Source organism: Hemibagrus wyckioides, linkage group LG16, assembly GCF_019097595.1.
Source record: "Hemibagrus wyckioides isolate EC202008001 linkage group LG16, SWU_Hwy_1.0, whole genome shotgun sequence".
In the NCBI taxonomy this organism is placed as follows: domain Eukaryota; kingdom Metazoa; phylum Chordata; class Actinopteri; order Siluriformes; family Bagridae; genus Hemibagrus; species Hemibagrus wyckioides.
Genome location: NC_080725.1, coordinates 11,780,090 through 11,800,100, shown reverse-complemented (window position 1 = coordinate 11,800,100; position 20,011 = coordinate 11,780,090). Strand labels below are relative to the sequence as shown.

At 41.1% G+C, this 20,011-nt stretch overlaps 1 protein-coding gene across 11 annotated transcripts; it reads left to right on the top strand.

The window, feature by feature from the left end:
* The first annotated feature begins 423 nt into the window (after positions 1 to 423).
* Positions 424 to 19,762, top strand: cplane1 (ciliogenesis and planar polarity effector 1). Of its 11 annotated transcripts, none has more exons than XM_058411362.1 (53): positions 425 to 1,004; positions 1,106 to 1,241; positions 1,452 to 1,571; positions 1,658 to 1,890; positions 2,005 to 2,105; positions 2,178 to 2,334; positions 2,438 to 2,541; positions 2,627 to 2,809; positions 3,549 to 3,798; positions 3,898 to 4,050; positions 4,652 to 5,334; positions 5,419 to 5,609; positions 5,764 to 5,844; positions 5,956 to 6,096; positions 6,290 to 6,472; positions 6,556 to 6,784; positions 7,057 to 7,187; positions 7,293 to 7,510; positions 7,648 to 7,812; positions 7,932 to 8,055; positions 8,135 to 8,232; positions 8,318 to 8,464; positions 8,543 to 8,672; positions 8,769 to 9,084; positions 9,180 to 10,053; positions 10,338 to 10,501; positions 10,686 to 10,825; positions 11,107 to 11,207; positions 11,293 to 11,351; positions 11,633 to 11,695; positions 11,875 to 12,058; positions 12,134 to 12,457; positions 12,537 to 13,127; positions 13,247 to 13,413; positions 13,691 to 13,772; positions 14,060 to 14,111; positions 14,205 to 14,339; positions 14,456 to 14,524; positions 14,860 to 14,954; positions 15,110 to 15,317; positions 16,061 to 16,308; positions 16,429 to 16,519; positions 16,797 to 16,976; positions 17,105 to 17,140; positions 17,265 to 17,298; positions 17,576 to 17,704; positions 17,836 to 17,998; positions 18,120 to 18,175; positions 18,283 to 18,417; positions 18,505 to 18,665; positions 18,751 to 18,846; positions 18,932 to 19,092; positions 19,224 to 19,762. In XM_058411362.1, the coding sequence occupies exons 1-53, from the start codon at positions 924 to 926 to the stop codon at positions 19,347 to 19,349; spliced, it is 9,279 nt and encodes a 3,092-aa protein (XP_058267345.1). In that variant the 5' UTR covers positions 425 to 923; the 3' UTR covers positions 19,350 to 19,762. The 11 variants fall into 11 exon arrangements, 10 of the variants coding, with proteins under 10 accessions (XP_058267353.1, XP_058267345.1, XP_058267350.1 ...); XM_058411367.1 differs by having other exon boundaries at positions 5,953 to 6,096; positions 12,576 to 13,127; XM_058411364.1 differs by having other exon boundaries at positions 5,953 to 6,096; positions 14,063 to 14,111.
* Positions 19,763 to 20,011: the final 249 nt, after the last annotated feature.

The following is a 20,011-nucleotide window of genomic DNA, read 5'->3' as shown; positions in this document are numbered from 1 at the left end:
AATAATAATAATAATAATAATAATAATAATAATGCATAATAATAATGCATAATAATATGCATAATCACTTGTAGCTGTATTATAACGTACTACTTACTTCTTTCGAAGATAGAAACATTTTCTTCCTCTAACCCATGCATGAAGTAAATGGCCATGTCTTCTTTAAGGACTCAGGAAAACACAATAAACAATTATTTAATAAGAATTAATTGTAGTTTGCCTTACAGTAAAGTGAAAAAGAAAGCAAAAATGCACCATTTTAATTAAAATAAATTAATTAGGTTAATTTTTAATGTTTGATTTGTGGTTGATCTGTTTTTAAATGCCGATCTGCTATTTTTAATGATCCTTTTCGACATCTAATACCACTAGAGGACCGTTCCCGTGCGCGGGTGCGCTGCGCGCTCTCGTGTCAGCGTGAACGCGTCTCGTTCCATGGCAACGAAACGGGACTCTGTGTAGTACCGGAAGTGGAGGGAAATTCGAAAGAAAAAAAAACCGTTATGAATTTTAACCTAATGTTCACATTATTTGTTTGTTTTATTGTATTAGGATAATTGTAAGATTTTGTCCGAAACGGAAATCGATCCGTTATTGGATAAGTCCTACATGTTTCTGCCCGTTTAAACGCCTGGCTTATATCTCAGGGTTCCATCTCAGGTCGCTAGCTAGTTTGCTAACAAACATGGCTTGATGTTTTTTTCGATGCCGCAGCTGCTTTCTTTTAAAAGATTAATGTAAATGCCTGTTATTGCTTCGTACGTGCTTATTATTTCATTGTGGCTAGACAGGAATTTCTTAGAGTTATCTAGGACTTTTCTAGGTGTTTAGCGAGCTAGCCACATTATGTCCTGTATCAAACATGAATTGCAGTGATTTAAAAAGCAGAGCATCTGAAGTCTCTCTCAGATTAGACACCAAACATGGAGGTAAAGTTCGATGTGCTGTTGTCGTCCAGTATCAAGAGGAGAAAACCATGGCCGAGATTTTGTTGGCTGGGAAAGGTAAGACTGACAGCTTGATTTTCATCTGTTTGACCAGAAAGTGTCTTCTGTCAGAGCATGCTAATAATTTATTTTATTCCTTACACATCCTGTTCCCCCAGGAGAAGGAAGGTGTCTTTCTTTTGGATGACAATCGGATCAGTGAAATCAATTTACAATCAGGACAGACCAAGAAGAAGATCCCAAAACTGCACCAGTTGCTACCAAGAGTGTTGACAATGTCCAGTTCTCAAAACGGTCAGCTCTGAGCTCAGATATTTCACAGCATTTCGTAATGCACAGGTTCCCAATACTAAACCTAAGCAACTCATTTTCCTGCACATGTGAGTGTTTTTCCTGCTCTACCACACCCAGAGCGTACAGGACAGGGGGCATCCAGGGCTAGGATTGGGAACCTGCAGTGTGACACATCCAAATATCTCATGCATCTGTCTGTACTGTTTGTAGCTATGTGGCTGGCTGGTATATTAGTTTCTGGAGAGGTGTTTCTATGGGACAGAGACAAAGATTCCTTGAAGATGGTCACATCGGTGCCTGCAGTATATGAGCTGGCCTCTGTTAGTAAAGGTCTGTGTGTGATTTTGTGCTGAAATTTAATTTAAGATTCATGTTAAAGTCTTTGTCTGACCGAGGTCTCTCTTACACATGCATAGCGACTTCCCAGCGGCTGTCTCTGCTGGTCTCAGGGGATGGAAGGAGGGTTCTTGTGGCTTCTTTCACAGGACAGATTTTCCTCTGGGAATGCCTGGTGCCTCAGGATCTAAGTAGTGTTCGGGATAGCACTGTCAAGGGATGCTGGAGTCAGATAACTTCCTCTGAAAATTCAAGCCTTCCCTCTGCTAAAGATAAGGAAGCATGTCTTCATTGCGCGTTTATCCAGAGCCAGGTGAGAGCTACCAAGGTTTGGCTGTTTTATGCTATACATAAAAATGCTTACAATGGTCCATCAGTATACCTTTTCAGAGTTTCTCCTGGGTATTTTTTCTGTGCTCCTATCCAGGCTGCAGGTGATGTGTGCCTTAGTGCTTTTGTCTTCACAGTTGGAGAGCAGCTGATTGTCACCTTCCTGAAGATTCAATGGGAAGAGGCCGGGAAAACCAGGTTGGACTCTATACAAGCAGGTAGAAAGAAAAATAATTAGTAGTGAATTAAAAACATGTGTCTTTCCTACAGTTTGAAAGAATACTGTGTCGAATGGGTCACTAAGTCTTACCCTCTCAGCCATCTTGCTCCTCCATGTCGGCCTGTCAAGTCAAGAGGAGCACTAGTACCAGCATTCTCACCTGATGGACAACTGTTAGCAATAATTCTTAATCAGAAAGATCCAAGGGTAATGTATATGAAATGTCCATTTTGAATGAACAATGTATTATAGTTCCCCATTATCAGATAATAATCAAGAAGCATCTCTAATATTTCCTTACACTGAACAGGCTACTCAAGTATTATACATAAGCACGCAGAACTTTGTGACTGTATCCAGCTCACTGGGAGGATGTGGCAGTAAAAAGCTCTCGATCCCATCCAAATACATAAGGTGAGTGAAGATGACACAGGCTTTACACTTATTTATTCTTCACCTTAATACAGAATGCATTTTGATGGCTCGTCTTGTCCTTAAGGTCGTACTGGGTGAGCTGTGTGAGTTGGTCACCAGAAGGACTCTATCTGGCTTGTATATTGAAGAGAGGCTCTGTCCTGATGCTGGCCCGCTTAGGAGGGTTGGTCTCTCTCTCCACAAGTGGGTGTGACATTGAGTTTGACCCTGCACATTTCCTGCCTCTTCATCCGTTAGTCACTTATAGGTGAGCAGAGTTTGACACTGACTTGACTTCTTATACTTAATAAGTTAGAAATGAAACACTGTCACCTTATAGAAGTTTTTTTCCCCTTTGACAGCACACTCTGAAGTGTTTTATTCATCTTATACATCACAATTTCCCAAAGATTGCAATTACACCACCATACAATAAGCTGTTACTATACAAACAATAACATAAAAGAATTATGTTAGAGTAAACTACTGTCAGAGTGATTACATTATCGAACTATAGAATTATCAGATTATATAGAATTTCTGTTTGAGTTTGGTATCAAAGTGGGCTTTGAGTCATACTCATGGATAAACGTTATTACATGCATTATTTCTATTGCATTAGTTCCTTTTCTGGTCATTTGTTTATCCATTACTCATTCTCTTTTCACTGATGTTCATCCTGATTTTCCTGTTCTGATCCCTGTCCTCTTTTACCATCTTTTCTTTCTTCTTTTCTTACATCTCTAGTCATCCGCTCTCTCTTTTTCCTCTTCCAACATGGTCATTTTGTGCTCATGTAAGTACTGGAGCAGTAGAAATTCTGTGTCAACCCCAAATACACACTTACAGCTTGTGGCACCACAAAGCCCACTAACTCAGCCCGTTCCCTTCAGCATGTTAGATTGTATATTGGGGAAACTCTTGACCTTCTTTAATGCATGCATGCTAATACTCACAAAAAGAGTTTATTACATTATCTTTAACACAGCTGATGTCACTCCTCACAGACCTCCAGTGCCTTCACAGCCACCAGATGATGCCTTGTCTAGCTCCAGCATGTCTCTGGGTGACCCGATGAGACAGCGTTACTCTGTGACCTGGCACCCGAGGCTGCCTTGTCTCATTGTGTCTGATGGTTACATGGTGACGGTGCTGAATATGTCCAGACGGCCTACCCCGTCCTCGCTGATGAGCCACTTCCTGATGGAGACCACTCAGGCGCTGGACAGAGTACGCAAGACCATCCACTCAGAGCTGGTGAGTCAAGGACAGAATGGAATAAACCTGCCATTGTTTAAAAAAATTGTTTGCTGTTTTGGGTGGAAAAATACCTTGTGTATTTATGTGGATGTCTAGCCCCATGTGAAGTCCAGACTGAAGTCCATGACCACTCTGAAGTTCACAGCTAGTCTTTTGGCACTGAAAGAAAGAGAGACACCTCAATCGACGCTGCCTCTATTGTTCAGAGGTGGAGGAAGCACAGAAGGCTTGAGGCTAACGACAGAGAGGGTAATTCTGATGCTCAATTGCCTTCCTTTTTATGTTCTGCTTCAGTAGCATATTAAAATAATGTTCTGAATTACTAGTTATCAAACAGGACAATATGATTCAACACTAAATAAGGTAAATTATTTACTGAAACATTAAAGAAACATTAAGCAATATTCAGGCTGAGTCTATATCAGGTGTTATTATTTATTAAAGTTTACCTGTGTTATTAGAATGAAATATGTGGAGTCTAGGGCCAAGGAGAATCGATATTGACATAAATTTCGCTGCATCATAATACTCATTTCTGTGATATTGTCATAATTTGTCAGTATTTTTATAACAAACTTTGCAAACAGAAACTGATCAGATGTAATATCAGAATTAAATACTGATCTTTTTACTAAATAAAATACTGAATATATAAGATTCATTTTTTCCCTTCTATCTTAATGCTAATTTTAAAATGCATGACTATTGTTGTTGGTTAGTTACCAAACCTCTGTATTGGGCTATATAAATCACGTATTCTACTATTGTAATACAATATTTTTTTTACTTATGACACATTCATTTCATATTATCAGTTTTATCTCTCATCTTTTTAAAATTGTTTCTTCAGATTGAGGACGATGATGATTCAGACGAGGGGCATTATGACGGCTCGGTTATGGAGGATGGGGGCAGGCTAGAATTTGCTTCAATGTTTGACACCCTTCATGCCCGTTTTCAAGCCGAGTCAGAAGATTCAGACAGAGATTCCTCAGCTCTCTTGGAGGAGCTCACCAGGGCACAGCAGAGTTTGCTAACTGCCTGGGCTCTTGGTGTTTCTCTTGGTGGTACTATGGATCAGAGAAAGCGCTTGCTGAATTACACCATCTCATGCGCTGTTCGTTTGGCTCACCTTCTCTCGATTGCTGATCCATTAATACATTCTTACAAACAAAATAGTGTAATGGAATTTCTTAGGGCTCTGCTCTCCTTTCTACCCTGGGATTCCACTCACAGAGATGGCAACAGCTGCCTAGGGGTTGTTTTGGAGCTCACTCGACAGCTTGTTCGTCTTTTTCTGCCTAAGTCCATGCGCACTGTTTGTTCCTCTCAGAACTTCATGGCAGCACTTTTTGTCCTCCGGGAAGCATCCAGGATTCTGGACCAGACCTACAGTCTACCTCAGAAAGCAGTCCAGCAAGCAAAGGTTGATCCTTGTCTCTCAGACATCTTCTCAATCCCACTGTTACAGGATGATGTGGAGGCTGAAGCTGTGGCCTCTCAGATATCTGTGCTAAACAGACCGTCAAATAGGTACATATTTGCTTATTAAAGAATTTCAAAAGAGCTCGCTTGATTGATTGCATGTGTAATGAATGGACATTCTCTGGTTTTCAGGTTGGTGGCAATATGGCGAGACATCTACAAGCAAGCTTTGCAGTACCACGACGAATTACGAAGTGATAAAAGTACAGCGAGTCAAAATAGGGAACTGGAGAGCATGTCAAACATCATTTTTCAAATCCAAGAATCACTACAGAGAGCTGGAGACCATCTGGAGGAAAGCCCTGCCCTGTACAACATAACAGGTTAGACTCAGTGACTCAGTTAAACAGTTAATTTATTTAAAGATAATTAATCAGTTTTTTATTGTTTAGTACAAGAAAGTAGGTAGGTGGCCAGTAAGTGCAAAACACATTAACAAACTATGAAATTGTTTCATGTGTTTTTCTCTGTGTGCAGGAGAGGAGCACTTCATTTCTGGTGAGTATAGTGAGTGCATCCAGATTTGGCGAGACCAGCTGTGGGAAGAGATAGCGAGAGGTATGCAACTTACTACATCATGCTAACTTTAGTGAATATCCATTAATATCAGTTTAGGGCATGTGGCCATGTTCTGCTGTCATAAGCACCTGTTAATTCTTTATCAAGCAGCTGGGCCAAGGACAGTCTTTCTGGAGACACGCTATTGTCTGGCTCTTCTGTTTGGCCAGCTGTTTCAGTATAAGCTTAGGGAGGCCCAGGCCTTGTGTGACACCATGGCCAAGCAGCTACTGACATTAGAAGATACTGTAGGTAAGTTTCACAGATATTATGAAACTGCTAACAGCATATCCATATATTTATTCCTACCTCATTTTCTGCAGATACATGGAAAATGTGAGCCTTGCCTTCACATATCTTTCCAGTCAGATAAGGCCAGATGTAAACTTTTAATCTTAAATATTCTTTGTGGTTATTAAAACTAATATCTGGTATTTCTCACTAGAAGCGACATCTGCAGACAAGGCTCAGTTTGAGCTGTGGCTCCCGCAGCGGGTGAATAGTGAGGCTGCCTGTGCTGTGGTCCAGTCTCTCGGCAGGTTCATGGCATCCTACTTTACCAACCAGCCGCTAGCTATCTTCCCACCACACCACGTGGATATCTTGCCTCCTCTACATCTGCCACAGGGTGAGTAACAACTTAGTAAACATAACAGACTCACCTTTCTCACTGAATTCAAATAAATTCATGAATCCATATTATCATTACAGCGGCAGGACGACGCACAGTGGCTCTCTGTCAGCGGCAGGTGGCGGCCACTGTGAGATCACAGCACCTCTCAGGTGTATGGACAGTGGAGTATGCTCTGGAGCTCCTCCTGCTGGGTGGGCTGATTCCTGAGGCAGCATGGTTGGCTCAGAGTTTGGGTGATTGGAAGATGGCTGCCTCTCTTGGTCTGGCTTATACCACCTACTGCAGACTGCACTATGATTTCAGCAGGTTGTTTACTTACTGACTGTAGCATACTTTCGTATATTTATCAGCATTGCATATGTACTAATTTGTGTGTAAACTGTGTATGAATTTTTTAATACTGTTTGAGTCATCAAAAAATAATGAAGCACTTTACATAGGCTTATTAAATCATTTGTGAGTATGTGTGTTAAATTCAAACATGGTAAATTCTATTGAATGCTAACAGACAGAAAGAAAATGAATGGAATATGGCATATTTCAAAACATCTTAAAATAGTTTTTCTATTTTGTTGTAGGTTGAAATGGAGAGAATTGCACCTTCCTGCAGAGCTACAGCCTGGCTTTATTTTTCAGACTCAACTTGAGTCATTACTGGACTGCAAAGTTTCATATGACAGACAAGACAAGGCCTTGAAAAGTCTTCCTGGTTTGTTTATTTGTTTCATTTTTCTACATAATTTATCATTTGTACTGTTTAACAATACAGAGTGATATAATGTTGCTTTAGCCACCTATCTGTCTAATGTTTAAGATATTGTGGAGCTTGAGGACATGGAGCTGCTCCACGTGTCTGCTCAGGAGATCCTGAAGGCCTCAGTCATGGCAGAGGTGGATGTTGTATCACAGCCTCTCACTAGGCTTTTGGAATCAGCCAAGGAGCATGCCTCTTCATTCACTGCTCTGGTTCCTCCTGCATTCTACCTCCCTGCCCCTCCTTTGTACTGTCCACAACCTGCCCCTAACACACAGGTACTCCTCTCATATCCCTTACTGAGCATAGGCTTTTTAATGTTTCTAGATTGTGGTCACTGGAAGACACACTTTAGTCTTCACACTAACACTAGCTAGATGATAATTTAAACAATCAACTCATGTGCCTTTTCCAGGACTCCATTGGTGACATCTTTATGGCTTTGGAGAAGGAATCACGTTGCCATGTAGCTGCAGTGTTACAACGAGTGCTGTTGCTGTTCAGAGCTGCTCACTGCTCCCGACCCGCTGTGCAGTGGTACATCGATGGCCTGCGTCGATGCCGCAAACTCTTTCGCAAGGTAAATATTATATCTCCATATGCCTTAGGCATGCATGCTTAAAACTGTTATTTATCTACAATTAACTGCTTTCAGGCCACTCTGACCACCACAATAAAAGGTTTATGGTTTGTCGACAGGTGAGGAAGAGACACATGCAGTCTAAAGATGAGCTTCCAGAAGGGTTAAAAAAGTTTACTAATCGCCATGGGTTTTTCCGTTTGAGGTCCGAAGACATGGATAATGTTGTCATCCAAACAATAGGTGTGTATGTGCAAGCCTGTAATAACATAGCATTAATGTGTAGAAAACCTGTTACTAACAAACTGTGTGGTGATCTCAGTATGCTTTAGGGAATTATGTGGGCTGTGCTGGATGCTGCATGTTCGTGATCAGCTCACAGCCTCCTGTAGAAGGTACCAAGCTGCAAGGACCTCTCAGGTAAATACAATGCTAACAGAATTATACCTTTGTTTTTGTATAGGATACTGAGTGTGTTTTTACATGTTCTTCTTTGTGGTTCTAGGTTGCAGATAATAGTGCTTGTGAATTGCGTGAGGAGGTCCTGCATTGGGCTTGCCGTCTCATGCCTTTCTCTCGCTTCCTTAATGCTGAAGAGACATTACAGGACTTGGTGCTCAGCCTTGTGACTGAGCTGCCTCTTTTTCCAATGGTGAAAACAAAAACAGGTCATACTTTATTGCCTCTCTTCTGTTCTACCCCTCTAAACTCCTTATTTTCTTTTTTCAAGGTGGCAGAGACATTAGTCACTGTGTTTCCCGATGAGGAGGAATCTGTCCGGGTGCCTCTAAGAGAGAAGTACACCTCACTGCTGCAGAGGTTAAGATCCAGCATTGTGCAGGGTTCTGCAACAACACAAGGTTAAACAGCACAATTGCTTTTTGAGACAGAGCTGAATGTCTTTAATTTCTGGGACAGAAAACTGTCAAGACATGTTTATTTACGTTCATGTCCAGCCACACAGGCAAGCGAGATGCAAGATGAAGCAGAGAGAGCGACAATGATTTCGCTGATTCAGGAGCAGCGGAGGCAACGGGTTCGAGAGGTACGCCGACTGGCAAAGAGCAAGATCCCACTAGAGTGGCATATCTGGGAGAGGGAGGAAGAGGAGGACAGGACAGGAGCCAATGCCATATCTGACCGGTTCTCGTGGTGCACTAGCCTGAGTAATAGCACACTCACAGACTCTGAGCACCCCCTAGTGGGCAGTGAGGCTGACACTGCTGATACAATATCAGAGCCTCATTCATCAGAACTGCAGGAACATCACAGGTACTGTTATACTCAGTAATTAATTACACTTATCACTAAATGTTTTGGGGTTACTGATTTTGTCGAAGTTTTCACCTTCATCTTTTCATTTTCAGCTTTGTGTCACCCAAACCTCAGAACACATTGAAATCAAAATATGAAAGAAAAAGAGAAGGAACACTGCAAGAACATAAAGATTTCACCTTACCCTCTGTGGGGACTTGGTTGTTTGAACTTGAGGATGAGGAGTATCCATGCTTTTTAGAGCTTTTCCTAAGCTATGTGTTGGAGAAGGACAGCCAGGACATGGAGGAATCTGAGCTTCCTTTGCTGAGTAGCTTCTCTTCATGTCTGCATGAACGTGAGCTTCACTCTGATGCTTTTGATGTACTGACAGCACTCAAAAGACGACAGGCTGGCCGAAAAAAAGGTGTGCGGCTTCCTGTGTTCCGTGCTGGAAGGTGCTATCACATGCTTCCTGAGACTCCTGAGCCACTGCCCTCTATAGGTCCTCCTCCATCTGTCCTTAGTGAAACTCTTACTGCTCGAACCAGCACTGGTGCTCTGCCGCTTCCTGGAAAACAGCCAGGTTTGTTTGGTCTTCGACGACAGAATGGGACACCACCCAGACAGCATGTACTAACCACAGAATCCAGTCCTTTTGGGAACTTAATCCAAGGGATGCCTCAAATGGAGCACTGGCCCTTTAAGATAATCCCCTGCCCTGATGTGGACCTACAGCTGGAGCTGGACTCCAAATTGGAGGCCCAGTTTCCCCAGCTGGCCAGGATGTTGGAATGGATGCTGCGCTGGGCAGACAGAAGTGTCTTGCTCACACATTCAAGCAGGAAGAAAACAGGGTGTGCCGCTGAGCCAGTGGTGATTAGGGCTAAAGCCTCAGCTCCTGCAGTGCTTTCTGCTCTGAGGCTGCTAGAGCAGAGATACACCAAAGCCCTAGTGAGGACTGACAAGCGCTATATTCAGATTAGGGTGAGACATTTATGTTCAAACGAGAGAGTGCTTAATCATTTGGGTCATTTGGTTGCAGTAATTAGAACATGTAAATTTTGATAGATTTACCTGCAGCTAGAACTCAGACATAGTATTTGGAATTATTGAATGTGTCTGCAAATATTAAATTCTATAAACAATAAGAAAACAGTGAACTTCAGCCATATTTTTTTAAATATAAAGACTGTATATGGTCTAGGCCCAAGTCCAGGTCTTCAATTTATATTAAGAATTTAGCTTATGTATCACTTGTCCTCCTGCAGCTCCCAGAGAGGAAAGCTCGAACCACTGTGGCTCCAGTCCTGCCAGTTGAAATTGATTGGAAGCGTGAGAGAGAAAGTAGCGTGGACACTGGCTATCCTTCTGCCTCAGCAGGGACTCCCATCACCCTGCCTGATATGGACCCCCAGCATGGACACACTTCTGAGTGAGTGCTTTTTGAATAAACACAGCCGAAACATTTTAGGAGAGTTATGTACAGTTTGGCTTTAACTAATCATCCAAATGCAGCTCTTTCTGTGTGACTCAAATTCCATTTTCAGACCAAACACTGATGACCTGTGTCGCTTTATGCAGTGGTTATATTCTACAGTACTGTGTTTATTCTGCAGGGTATGTGAAATTGAGGAGCTTCAGGATGAGCAGAGAGTTTCTCACTTGTATGGGCATGAGGACATAATTTCTGACCCGGCGATAGAAGAACGAAATGGTAGAAGAGTGAATGAACCACTCCAAATGACTGAATTGGACAGTAAGCGTCTTGGTGGAAAACCATTTTGTTCTTGATTTCTATTTTAAAGTTGCAGTATGTAATTGCGAAGCTCCCTTAAAGTCTCTAAACTTTAAGAAAACGAAATTAATCTGACTGCTGCAAGGGGCAACACAACACCATTTAAGACGTATTTAAATAGTGCTCAAGTTTTGATTTGTGTTGAATTCCTTATTACTACTTTCTAAATTGTCAGCAAAAATGTTTGCACTAGCTACTTTAATGATGAACATCCTTGTGAAAAACCTTGTGGGGTTTTACAGGTGACAGTAGTGTTGAGGAGATCCAAGAAGACTCTTCAACTGGGCCAAATATTTCAGTACAGATCAGGAAGAAGACCAAAACCTGTAACCCCAGAAACCAGGTGAACACAACTTCCTGCTTTTTTACTGATTTATTTTGGTTTGTGTCTTAATTGAATAATTCTAGAGTTTTTTTTTTCTCTACAGCCTTTAACTCTGGCAGATTTAGAATACTCTAGGACATCTGTTGAATCCTGTGAATCACAGTAAGTTTAAATCATGTTAAATAAAATAAGTTCATTTATTATAGTAATTGATATAGCTTATTGTAACACACAGATAAAGTGTGCCACGGAGTTGGCTCTGGGAGTGTCTATGAAAGCATTTAGTCATCTAGCTGTTGCCACGGTGACAGTATAAACACAGCTCATTCCTAGCTTGTGTGTGGTGCGGTGTTTGAGTAAACTGAAAGTCAAGCATGTGGAATTGTTTTTGGTCTGTAATTATTCACTTCTGGGTTAAGTTTAAGATGGTCTCTGTGTTGCAGCTCAAAGGATGTTGGCACATTGGATACTGAACCTGCAGAATCAAGAAAGGAACCAGAATATAGGCAAGTTTAGTCTACATAGTTTAATAATTCAAATATAATTTATCATACACTCATCAAATGTCCATTTTTCTCCAGAATGTTTGATATGGCACATATTGTTACAAAAGACTTATTCTATGATTGCTATTTATTTAAGCCATTTAGGTTTGTTTTTACAACACGTGTGCTTTATATTTCAGTCCTGTACATAATACTCCTGAGCCTGAGCCTGTTCAGCAAAGAAAGCAGCAGCTCCCCTCTGTGTCAAAGCCTCCAGCTGAACTGGGGAATGTAAGCCACCCTCAAAGTGTCCAGAATGGAGAAATGATTCAACCTGATCCAGTCAGGCAGCTGCTTCAGGATGAGCTTTTCCGATTAGTCCAAGTACGTGACAAATAGCAGGTTTTTAACATCTGCCTTATTGTCATACACAAAGTATTTATTGTATTTCCATTTTAGTTGCAGCAAATCAACTTCATGAGTCTTATGCAAGTGGTGGGAGCCTCCTTTGCCAACCTGCCCCTCTCCCATGTCAACACACTCCTTTCACAGCTCAGTGTTCCTGCAACACAACCTTCACAACTTGCACAACCACAAACTCAGCCCACTGTGGCTCAGTCCTCAGGTCCTCCTCCCAATGATACCCAAAACACAAGATTAGAGAATAAGCCAGACACTGTCTCTGAGCTACAGTCCATGAAACCCAGAGGTGCACACCAACAGTATGTGGAAGCAGATCCTAGACTGAATAGCCATGAAGAAAGGAGTAGACTCAGCCTACAGGTAAAACCTCTCAACACTGTCCTTATCCAAAGATGTGGCTTACAATAGATTGTTTACTTGTTTTTCTATTTGGCCACAGGATCTCCAACATCTGACCATTTGTCCTGATTTGTCACAGAATAGCCAGGAAGAAAGAAGTCATTTTATTCCATCCTCTCAAGGACTTCCTACCACAATAGACAATTCAGCCCCACAACAGGCACCCCAGCGGAATTGTCCCATTGAAAAGACTGTTCCGATTATACAGGGGCTCAGGCTTCTTCACTTGCCCCCTCCTCAGTCTCCTCCTCCCCCAGTGAGAGAGGCCTGGGGTCCCAATCAGCACAAGCCTGCCATGTACAGAAGATCTGAAAGCTTTAAGAGGCAAGCTGAGCAAGCTCAACCCCCACAATGGAATCTAAATCAGTACAGCACACAAACTCAAGCGTACCATTCATTACATAGAGGGAGAGAACGAGAGGCAGTCCACCTTCCTACTGCTCTCAATGTGGCAGTGGCAGATATGGAGCTCCCGCTGCTGCGTTTACCCCCTGATATCCAGATGCAACCTATCCAGCTTCCCCGGATCCCTCTGTCGGCTCCCTTGAGGCTACGCACAGCAGGAACTGCGTCCACGAGAAACTTTCCCAAACCACAATTACTGCGTGTTGAGCCTGAGCCATCTCGTACTGTAAGCACAACACACATTAATCTCTTTAGATCATCCGTCATATAGTTAGGATTGCCAAAATAAGATTTGGATGCATTGTGGTTCTCTCACTGTGGATAATTATTGGTTGGTTTGTGTAGGGTTTGAGATACAGCACACCTCCACTGCCCACTCCTCGACTCATCCCTCTAGGGGAGCTGATGGCCTGGGCAGCAGGAAAAAAACAGGAAGCGAACACTAAGCTCCAACTTCTCAAGGCAGATACAGGGACAAAGAGCAAAGTCACTGTCACGCCCTCCAGCAAAAGGTACCTACCTGAGATCTTTAATTTGTCCATAACTGATTATTCATTTCTAAGTATAGTCTTCACTGATCACTTAGTTTTATATTGAGAAATCAATTATTATGCTGTATGAATTTATTTTTAAATTATAAATTTTTTTCATTTTAGTTTAAAATGTTCAGCCAGCGTGCACATTATTTCTGATCATGATTTGATTGAACATGTTGTAGCTTTCAGATTATGACTGTAAAATATATATTTACTTTCTGATGATGTAGCACTTGTAATGCTTGTTTCTAAGGCTTAAAAGGAGAGAAGATAAAAAGAAAGACGAAAAGGCTGTGTCCTTCAGACCAGATGATTCTATAATTCCTCCATCTCAGGTAAATCACCCACGTTATTGTTAAGAGTAGACTGCACTGCCTTGACATTCAGATTTTTTAAAGTTTAAAAGCCTGGTTGTAAAAGGTCATAGAACAAATAGGAATGAAACTGAATTGATGTGTACAGTTTAAAAATGTTAGCGTGTTTAATTTGCATATATCTTTGGAGACTGTTAACCCCTGCCTGCTAGTGAAAACAACAGCTACACCTTTAAACTAAATCTTACTTAGACTGCTCTGTATAATAAGTCATTTTATTAATAATCAAGATTCTCTTTTTTAACCAGAAGCCTGAAGAAGACAGATCTACTCCAGCTGATGGCTTTGTCATTCCATTAGGTTAGTATATAATGTACACACAGCGTTCTAGTCTTTTATTTAGGTGCATCACTGTCAGCACTTTTACACTCTCCATTCATCTTGTTTGTTCAGGTTCCTTCGAGTCAATGTTGACTGGTCAGAGGCTGCTGGCCGAAGCTCAGCGCACATCAGCAGAGCTTCATGCTTTTGCAGCAATGCACAAACGACCTCCTGAAATCCAGGATGCCTGCACCAACACAGACCCTCGTGAGTGATCCTCTTTTTTTTTTTTTTTTTTTTTTAGAGGTTTCTTACTCAAGCTCATTGCATTTTGTTGATGATTTTAAGAGATATGCTGATTTTTGCATTTCTGTCTTGTTTAGCCTCACCTTGCAGCACCACTGATAAAGCTGTTTCAGCCCAGCTTCCTCAGTCTTCTGTTTCTCCATCAGGTGAGTTCCACATCTTTGCTGAGGTTAAGGTATAATTGGGCATTAAATTTGGAATAAAACAATGCCTGTGTGACTAAAGAAGTCAGTTTTAATTTGCGTCCATTTTGTAGTAATCACAGCCCTTTCCCTGGTCGGTTAATTATTGGATATTAGTTGTTTGTTTTTTTTGATCAACTGTGAATCTATGCTTCATTAATACACGTAATGAGTAAAAGAGAAGATGTAAGATCTTCTTTCTAGGATAATGGGCTGAATTACAAATTAAGCTGATGGTCTGCACTACCTTACAGTTAATTAAAGATTCTGAAAAAAAACACCATTTCAATTTGTTCTAGGTTCTATACATATGGACATTAATGTTTGCTCCTCTGAGAAAATGGTTCCAGAGCAGCCAGTGGGCACAGGTCACACAGAGCCAAAAGCCCATACGGTAAGGAAAGACTGTTTTGTTTTGAATTATTAAGAAAACATTTCTTGTGACAGAATGGTATAATCCATGCACAGAATCTCTATCACACTGATAATGTGTATATAGCTCCATGCCTCTGAATGCTGTTCCCTGAATTATTACTATCTCTCCTTAAGAGTGCTCATGGACAGGAGTTCATCAGTGCAATTGATCCGGCGGATAGGTCTCCTTTACAGGACCTGCCCTCTTCCCAAACCCCTGTCCAGAGCCAACCCTGTTCTCCACCTACATCTGCTCACCTTCATCTTCTAGCAGCTTCTGTGATCAACTCAAACCAGAACAACACTGAGATCAGAACAGAAGAACACACTGACGACTTGCCAGGTACTGAAATTTTGTATACAGTGAACCCCCGCAAAGCCGAGGTTCAGCGTTTGTGGCCTCAATCTTTTGCGGAATTTTCCTTGGAAGCAAAATAAATCTGTTCGCAGAAACCACCGCAATCTAGCGGAAACCGCTGATTGGCTGCTGCCCTGTGACGCCTCTCCGGTGTTTGCTGAGTGTTGTTTGTACCAATACTAGGAGTTATAGCACTAAGAGTAATTTTTAGACACCACATACAAACAAAATAATTCAGCATTCATACGGTTCAAGATGCAATTTAAACAGCTTTTGCTTTAAATCTATCTCTTTCCACCGACGAATAATTGCACATGTATGTTATAACAAGCAATATATTAACCACATATATCCCAAACGAGAGCAGAGTATACTCGCTTCCATGCAGTCTTCCGGCTGTAAATCCTTTGTTTTACTGTGAGCACTCGTACATTTTTACTGTATTTTTATTAAATTAAATTACTGTATTTCCCCTACTTATACCAAAGAAAACGACACCAAAAGACATATTTGGGGTTTAAAGTATAAAAATAATAATTTTTTTTTTTTTTCACAATTCGCGGGTGCTCTAGGAACGCAACCCCTGTGAATTTTGGGGGATTACTGTATTTTAAAATGAGATTGTGTACCTTAATGACATCATGTAATATAACTGTATCTAGATTACAGTTCCTTTCCTTTAATGCTCTAAACATTTTTGCTGTTTTTTATTACGTTTCCTTTTACAGGTTTTTCACTAACATTCACTCCTCCTGCACTTGTGCTCTCAATGCCAGAATCCAGTGGGGATCCAGTCACTGTAAAGGTGCTGAATGAATTTGGGATACAACAGGAGGCCATGCCAGAGGGCCATTCGGAAGATCGTGTGTTTTCTCAGCGTCAGGTCTCGGCTCATCTCTCTGAGATGGACGCCCGACTGGCAGCTCTCCAGAGTATCGCTGACCACATGGACAGAGAATTTGCCAACACCAGGCTGGTAAGTACTTTTTAAACCCACTGATCTTGTACATGGTACTATTTAGCTGAAATAAAATCCTGGATGATATTCTATTAAACACTAAATAAGTCACTGTTCCTCTGTGTTTTTCTTTTACAGCTGGTAAATACTATAGACGCTCTAACACCTGTTGTGATGGCCAGTGTGGAAGAGGAGCCTTATTCCAGCATGCTGAGAGTTACAAAGGAAGGTTAGTAAACTTATTGCCTTTTTTGTTGCTATTTTGTTATGAGGACTAAACTATGTGCTGCTGGTGTGTTAGCTGGAACACCGCTTTACACTTGCCTGCATGACATCACGTTATTGTTGCAGATGTCCCACTTTCACCAAACAATTGTGACTTTTGAAGAACTTTCCAAAAATGTATATACAATAATATGTTCTCATTATTTTACTCAGGATAAAATTCACTTTATCTAATGTCAACATGGAGATTATAAGAGTGTCTGATATGTACTTGTACTCAGCAAAGAGACGCACGACTCGAGTGAACATGGTTGAAGAGGAAGATGAGCAGGATGAGGGACGGTTTTTGTCTTTCACCCCCAATGGTCTTAATCTTCCAAGTCAGAGGGGGTGCTCGTCTCTCTACCCAGCCTCACTGTCCATCCAGAACCCGGTCCACCAAAACCACATTACTCCTGCAGGTAGCACAATGCATTTCCCTTACACATCAGACCTAACAGTATTTGATTTCCATCGTTCTATTCTTAATTTGAGAAGTGTATGTTCTCTTTTAAACTCAGTCCTGATTCTGAAGCTTTTTTTAATGCAGTGAAACCAGATCAGCCTCTCGGGGATGTGAGCCAAGGTTAATGCACAGTCTTTCTCCTGACACACATAGAGTAACCATATACCTGCTGACCTTTTCACTAGAGCTTCTTGTTCTGTGCCATGGCGAAAGTCTTAATGCCTTTGTTGTTATTTTATCGCAGAATTGACTGAATCATTGATGGAGGATTCAAGCCTGTAAGTAGTTCTTAATCGATAAACCCTTCAGGCTCTTAAAGGCTGAATCGTGTTTCCTTAAAAGTTTAACCCTAGTTTAACAACCAGAACTGAAATTCTAAACCCCTAAACATGGTATTAGAGAAGTGGAAAGTTCTAGCTATATGCAGCCAGATGGTGGCATAACAAACAGGAAGTAGTAATAGGTATAAGTGTTACTACTAGTGGAGACAAACAGCGTTGTTTGTATTTCTGCATTGTTTTTTTAAACTATTTTCTGATGTTAATAAATTATCAGGCTAGATGAAAACATTTTGGATCTGACTGGACTGAGTGATGTTGCGGACATCTTGGGTGATTTAGTGAAAGAAGGGGCGCTCTCACATTCAGCACTCCATCACTCTCCCTCGGTGAGCAGGACGAGAAGGTATGAACTTATTTTGACTAAAGAGATGAATGAATAAATGAATAATAAAAATAAATAATGCAAATAAGTGGAGTAATGAATAAGTCTACAAAACCAAAACATGAAAATCAGTGTGTGAAGTGTGTTTTCAGCAGGTCAGAGGAGCAGCAGAGGAGAGCCATGATAGAGGAGGAGAGGAAGGAGCTGAGGACCTGGATGAGAAGGAAGCAGAGAGAGCGACTGGTTGAGTACCACAGACAGAGGGAGGAGAAGAGAGAGAGGGAGCGTGTTCCCTTCACTCCTCCTAATCCTCTGGTCAGACTCTTACTGTTTATGTTTCTTGTATTTATGTACTATGGTTGTGTTCCATTCCTTTGGTCTGTGCCTAATTTGTATCTGATGCAACTATTTTTTTTTCTATTGAATTGTTTAACAGAATCTGTCATCTAGAGACCTGGCAGTCAACAGGAAAGTTAAAGAAGAGAAAGACAAGTAGGTTTTTATAAAAATACATTCAACATGTATACAAACTTGTGCATTTATATAAAACATCACTCATAATGTGAAAGAAATTATGACATGCATATATGTGTTTTTAGGGCAGTTCTTCTGGAGCATCACTCCCAGAGAGCACAGGAGGCATGCAAGCTGATCACAGACATGCTTACTACCCCACTTGTCCTCCCTGCTCCTTCCAACACCACCACCACCAAGACCCAAGACTCCCGGCCTGGGTTAGCATGCACACTAGATTTCTAGATGCTATAGTTCATTGAAGATTAATGAGCACTGAAATGGAGAATCGGTTTACTATGTTACAGGAGTCAGACCCAGTTTAAAGGTCCTCTTAAGAAAAGCCCTAAGAGCCAAAGGGGACGAGTGCGCTCGGTTTCAACATTTGGGAAGACTGTAGTGCTGCAGAAGAGAGGTGCATCAACTCCACCTGGGATGCTAAGCAGCAAATATGGACTCCATAGACCTGGTTCTTTTCCTTTACCATTTGCTAATTTTATATATGATCAGTTTATTACGTTATGGTATTTCATAAGGAATACATTTTTTCTCAGCGAGTGCGCTTCCAGGTGACCGGATGTCCCAGGTCACACGGCGAGGCATGCTGACAGATCTGAGAGGTAGACCAAGGGTGAAGACAACCAACCAGCGTAGGCTTTTATTCATATATGTTAACTTTAAATTGACTAAGTTACTTCTGTACTGTAATGTATTATTTGTTTTGGCAAACTCTAGGCCCCAAAACTGGGTTAAATAAATCCTCAATGGAGCTGAAGACTAGAAGACGAGAGGCATCATGGTTAGAGGACAAAGAGGAAAGGGATGTGGTGAGTCCGTGGGACGTTCCTCTTGAGATCCGTAGAATTCTTGGTCAGGATGGCCGAGCCAAGGAACAGGTATGAAGCAATAGATGGTTTCCAATACAACTGGCATTGGTATCCGGGCAACATTTTCACCAAAGTTGCTCCTTTGAAATGACCAAATCTGTGATGCATACATGTTTTTGCTGCTGTTCCTGACTACCCAGGGCTTGGTGGAGAACAAAGATGACTGGTTGGATGCCCTTTCAGGAAGCACCGGCAGCATTTTGAGTAAGATGGACTGGGAAGCCATTGAGAGGATGGCGGCTGAAGAAGAAGAAGAAGACATCTGACTTGATGAGACTGAAACTAAAAAAGCTTTAAAGTTGTACATGCACCTATCAGCTGTGATTGTTGTGTGTTGTTATTGCTTTTTTATAGGGATATATGAGGGACTGTGTACAGGGTAAGCACACTTCATTTCAATGTTCCATCATATCAAATGCTGGATTTTTTTAATAGACAATTCTAAGGTACACATGAAGTGAAATAAACCGATGTAATTGATGTATTTTTTTTTTTTTTTATACATAAAGTATATTTATTTCTCCTACATTCAACATAATCTGCTTTATTCTGGTACGTGAATAAAAATATAAAAGTCTAACAAAAAAAAAGATCTGGGGTTGCGGCATAAAAATTGTCAATTATGATTTATATGATTATATGATTTGCATTGAGTATATTTATTAAAAGTGTATTTTCACATTACTTTACCCTGTCATTATTTTTCTATATCAGTTTAAATTTGAAGTAATAATTTCTTGGTGAATCACAGAGGTCTATATGGTCTTATCTATTCGATCAGTTCATGTAAGTAACAAGGAAATTGGAATATGCTCTACCAGTTTGGCAGTTGGTAGGTGTTTTTTTGCGATAAATGAAGATTTGTGGAGCCTAAATTTAGTTTCCATTCACTTTTATTGACGATGCTCTTGATTTAAACACATTATTC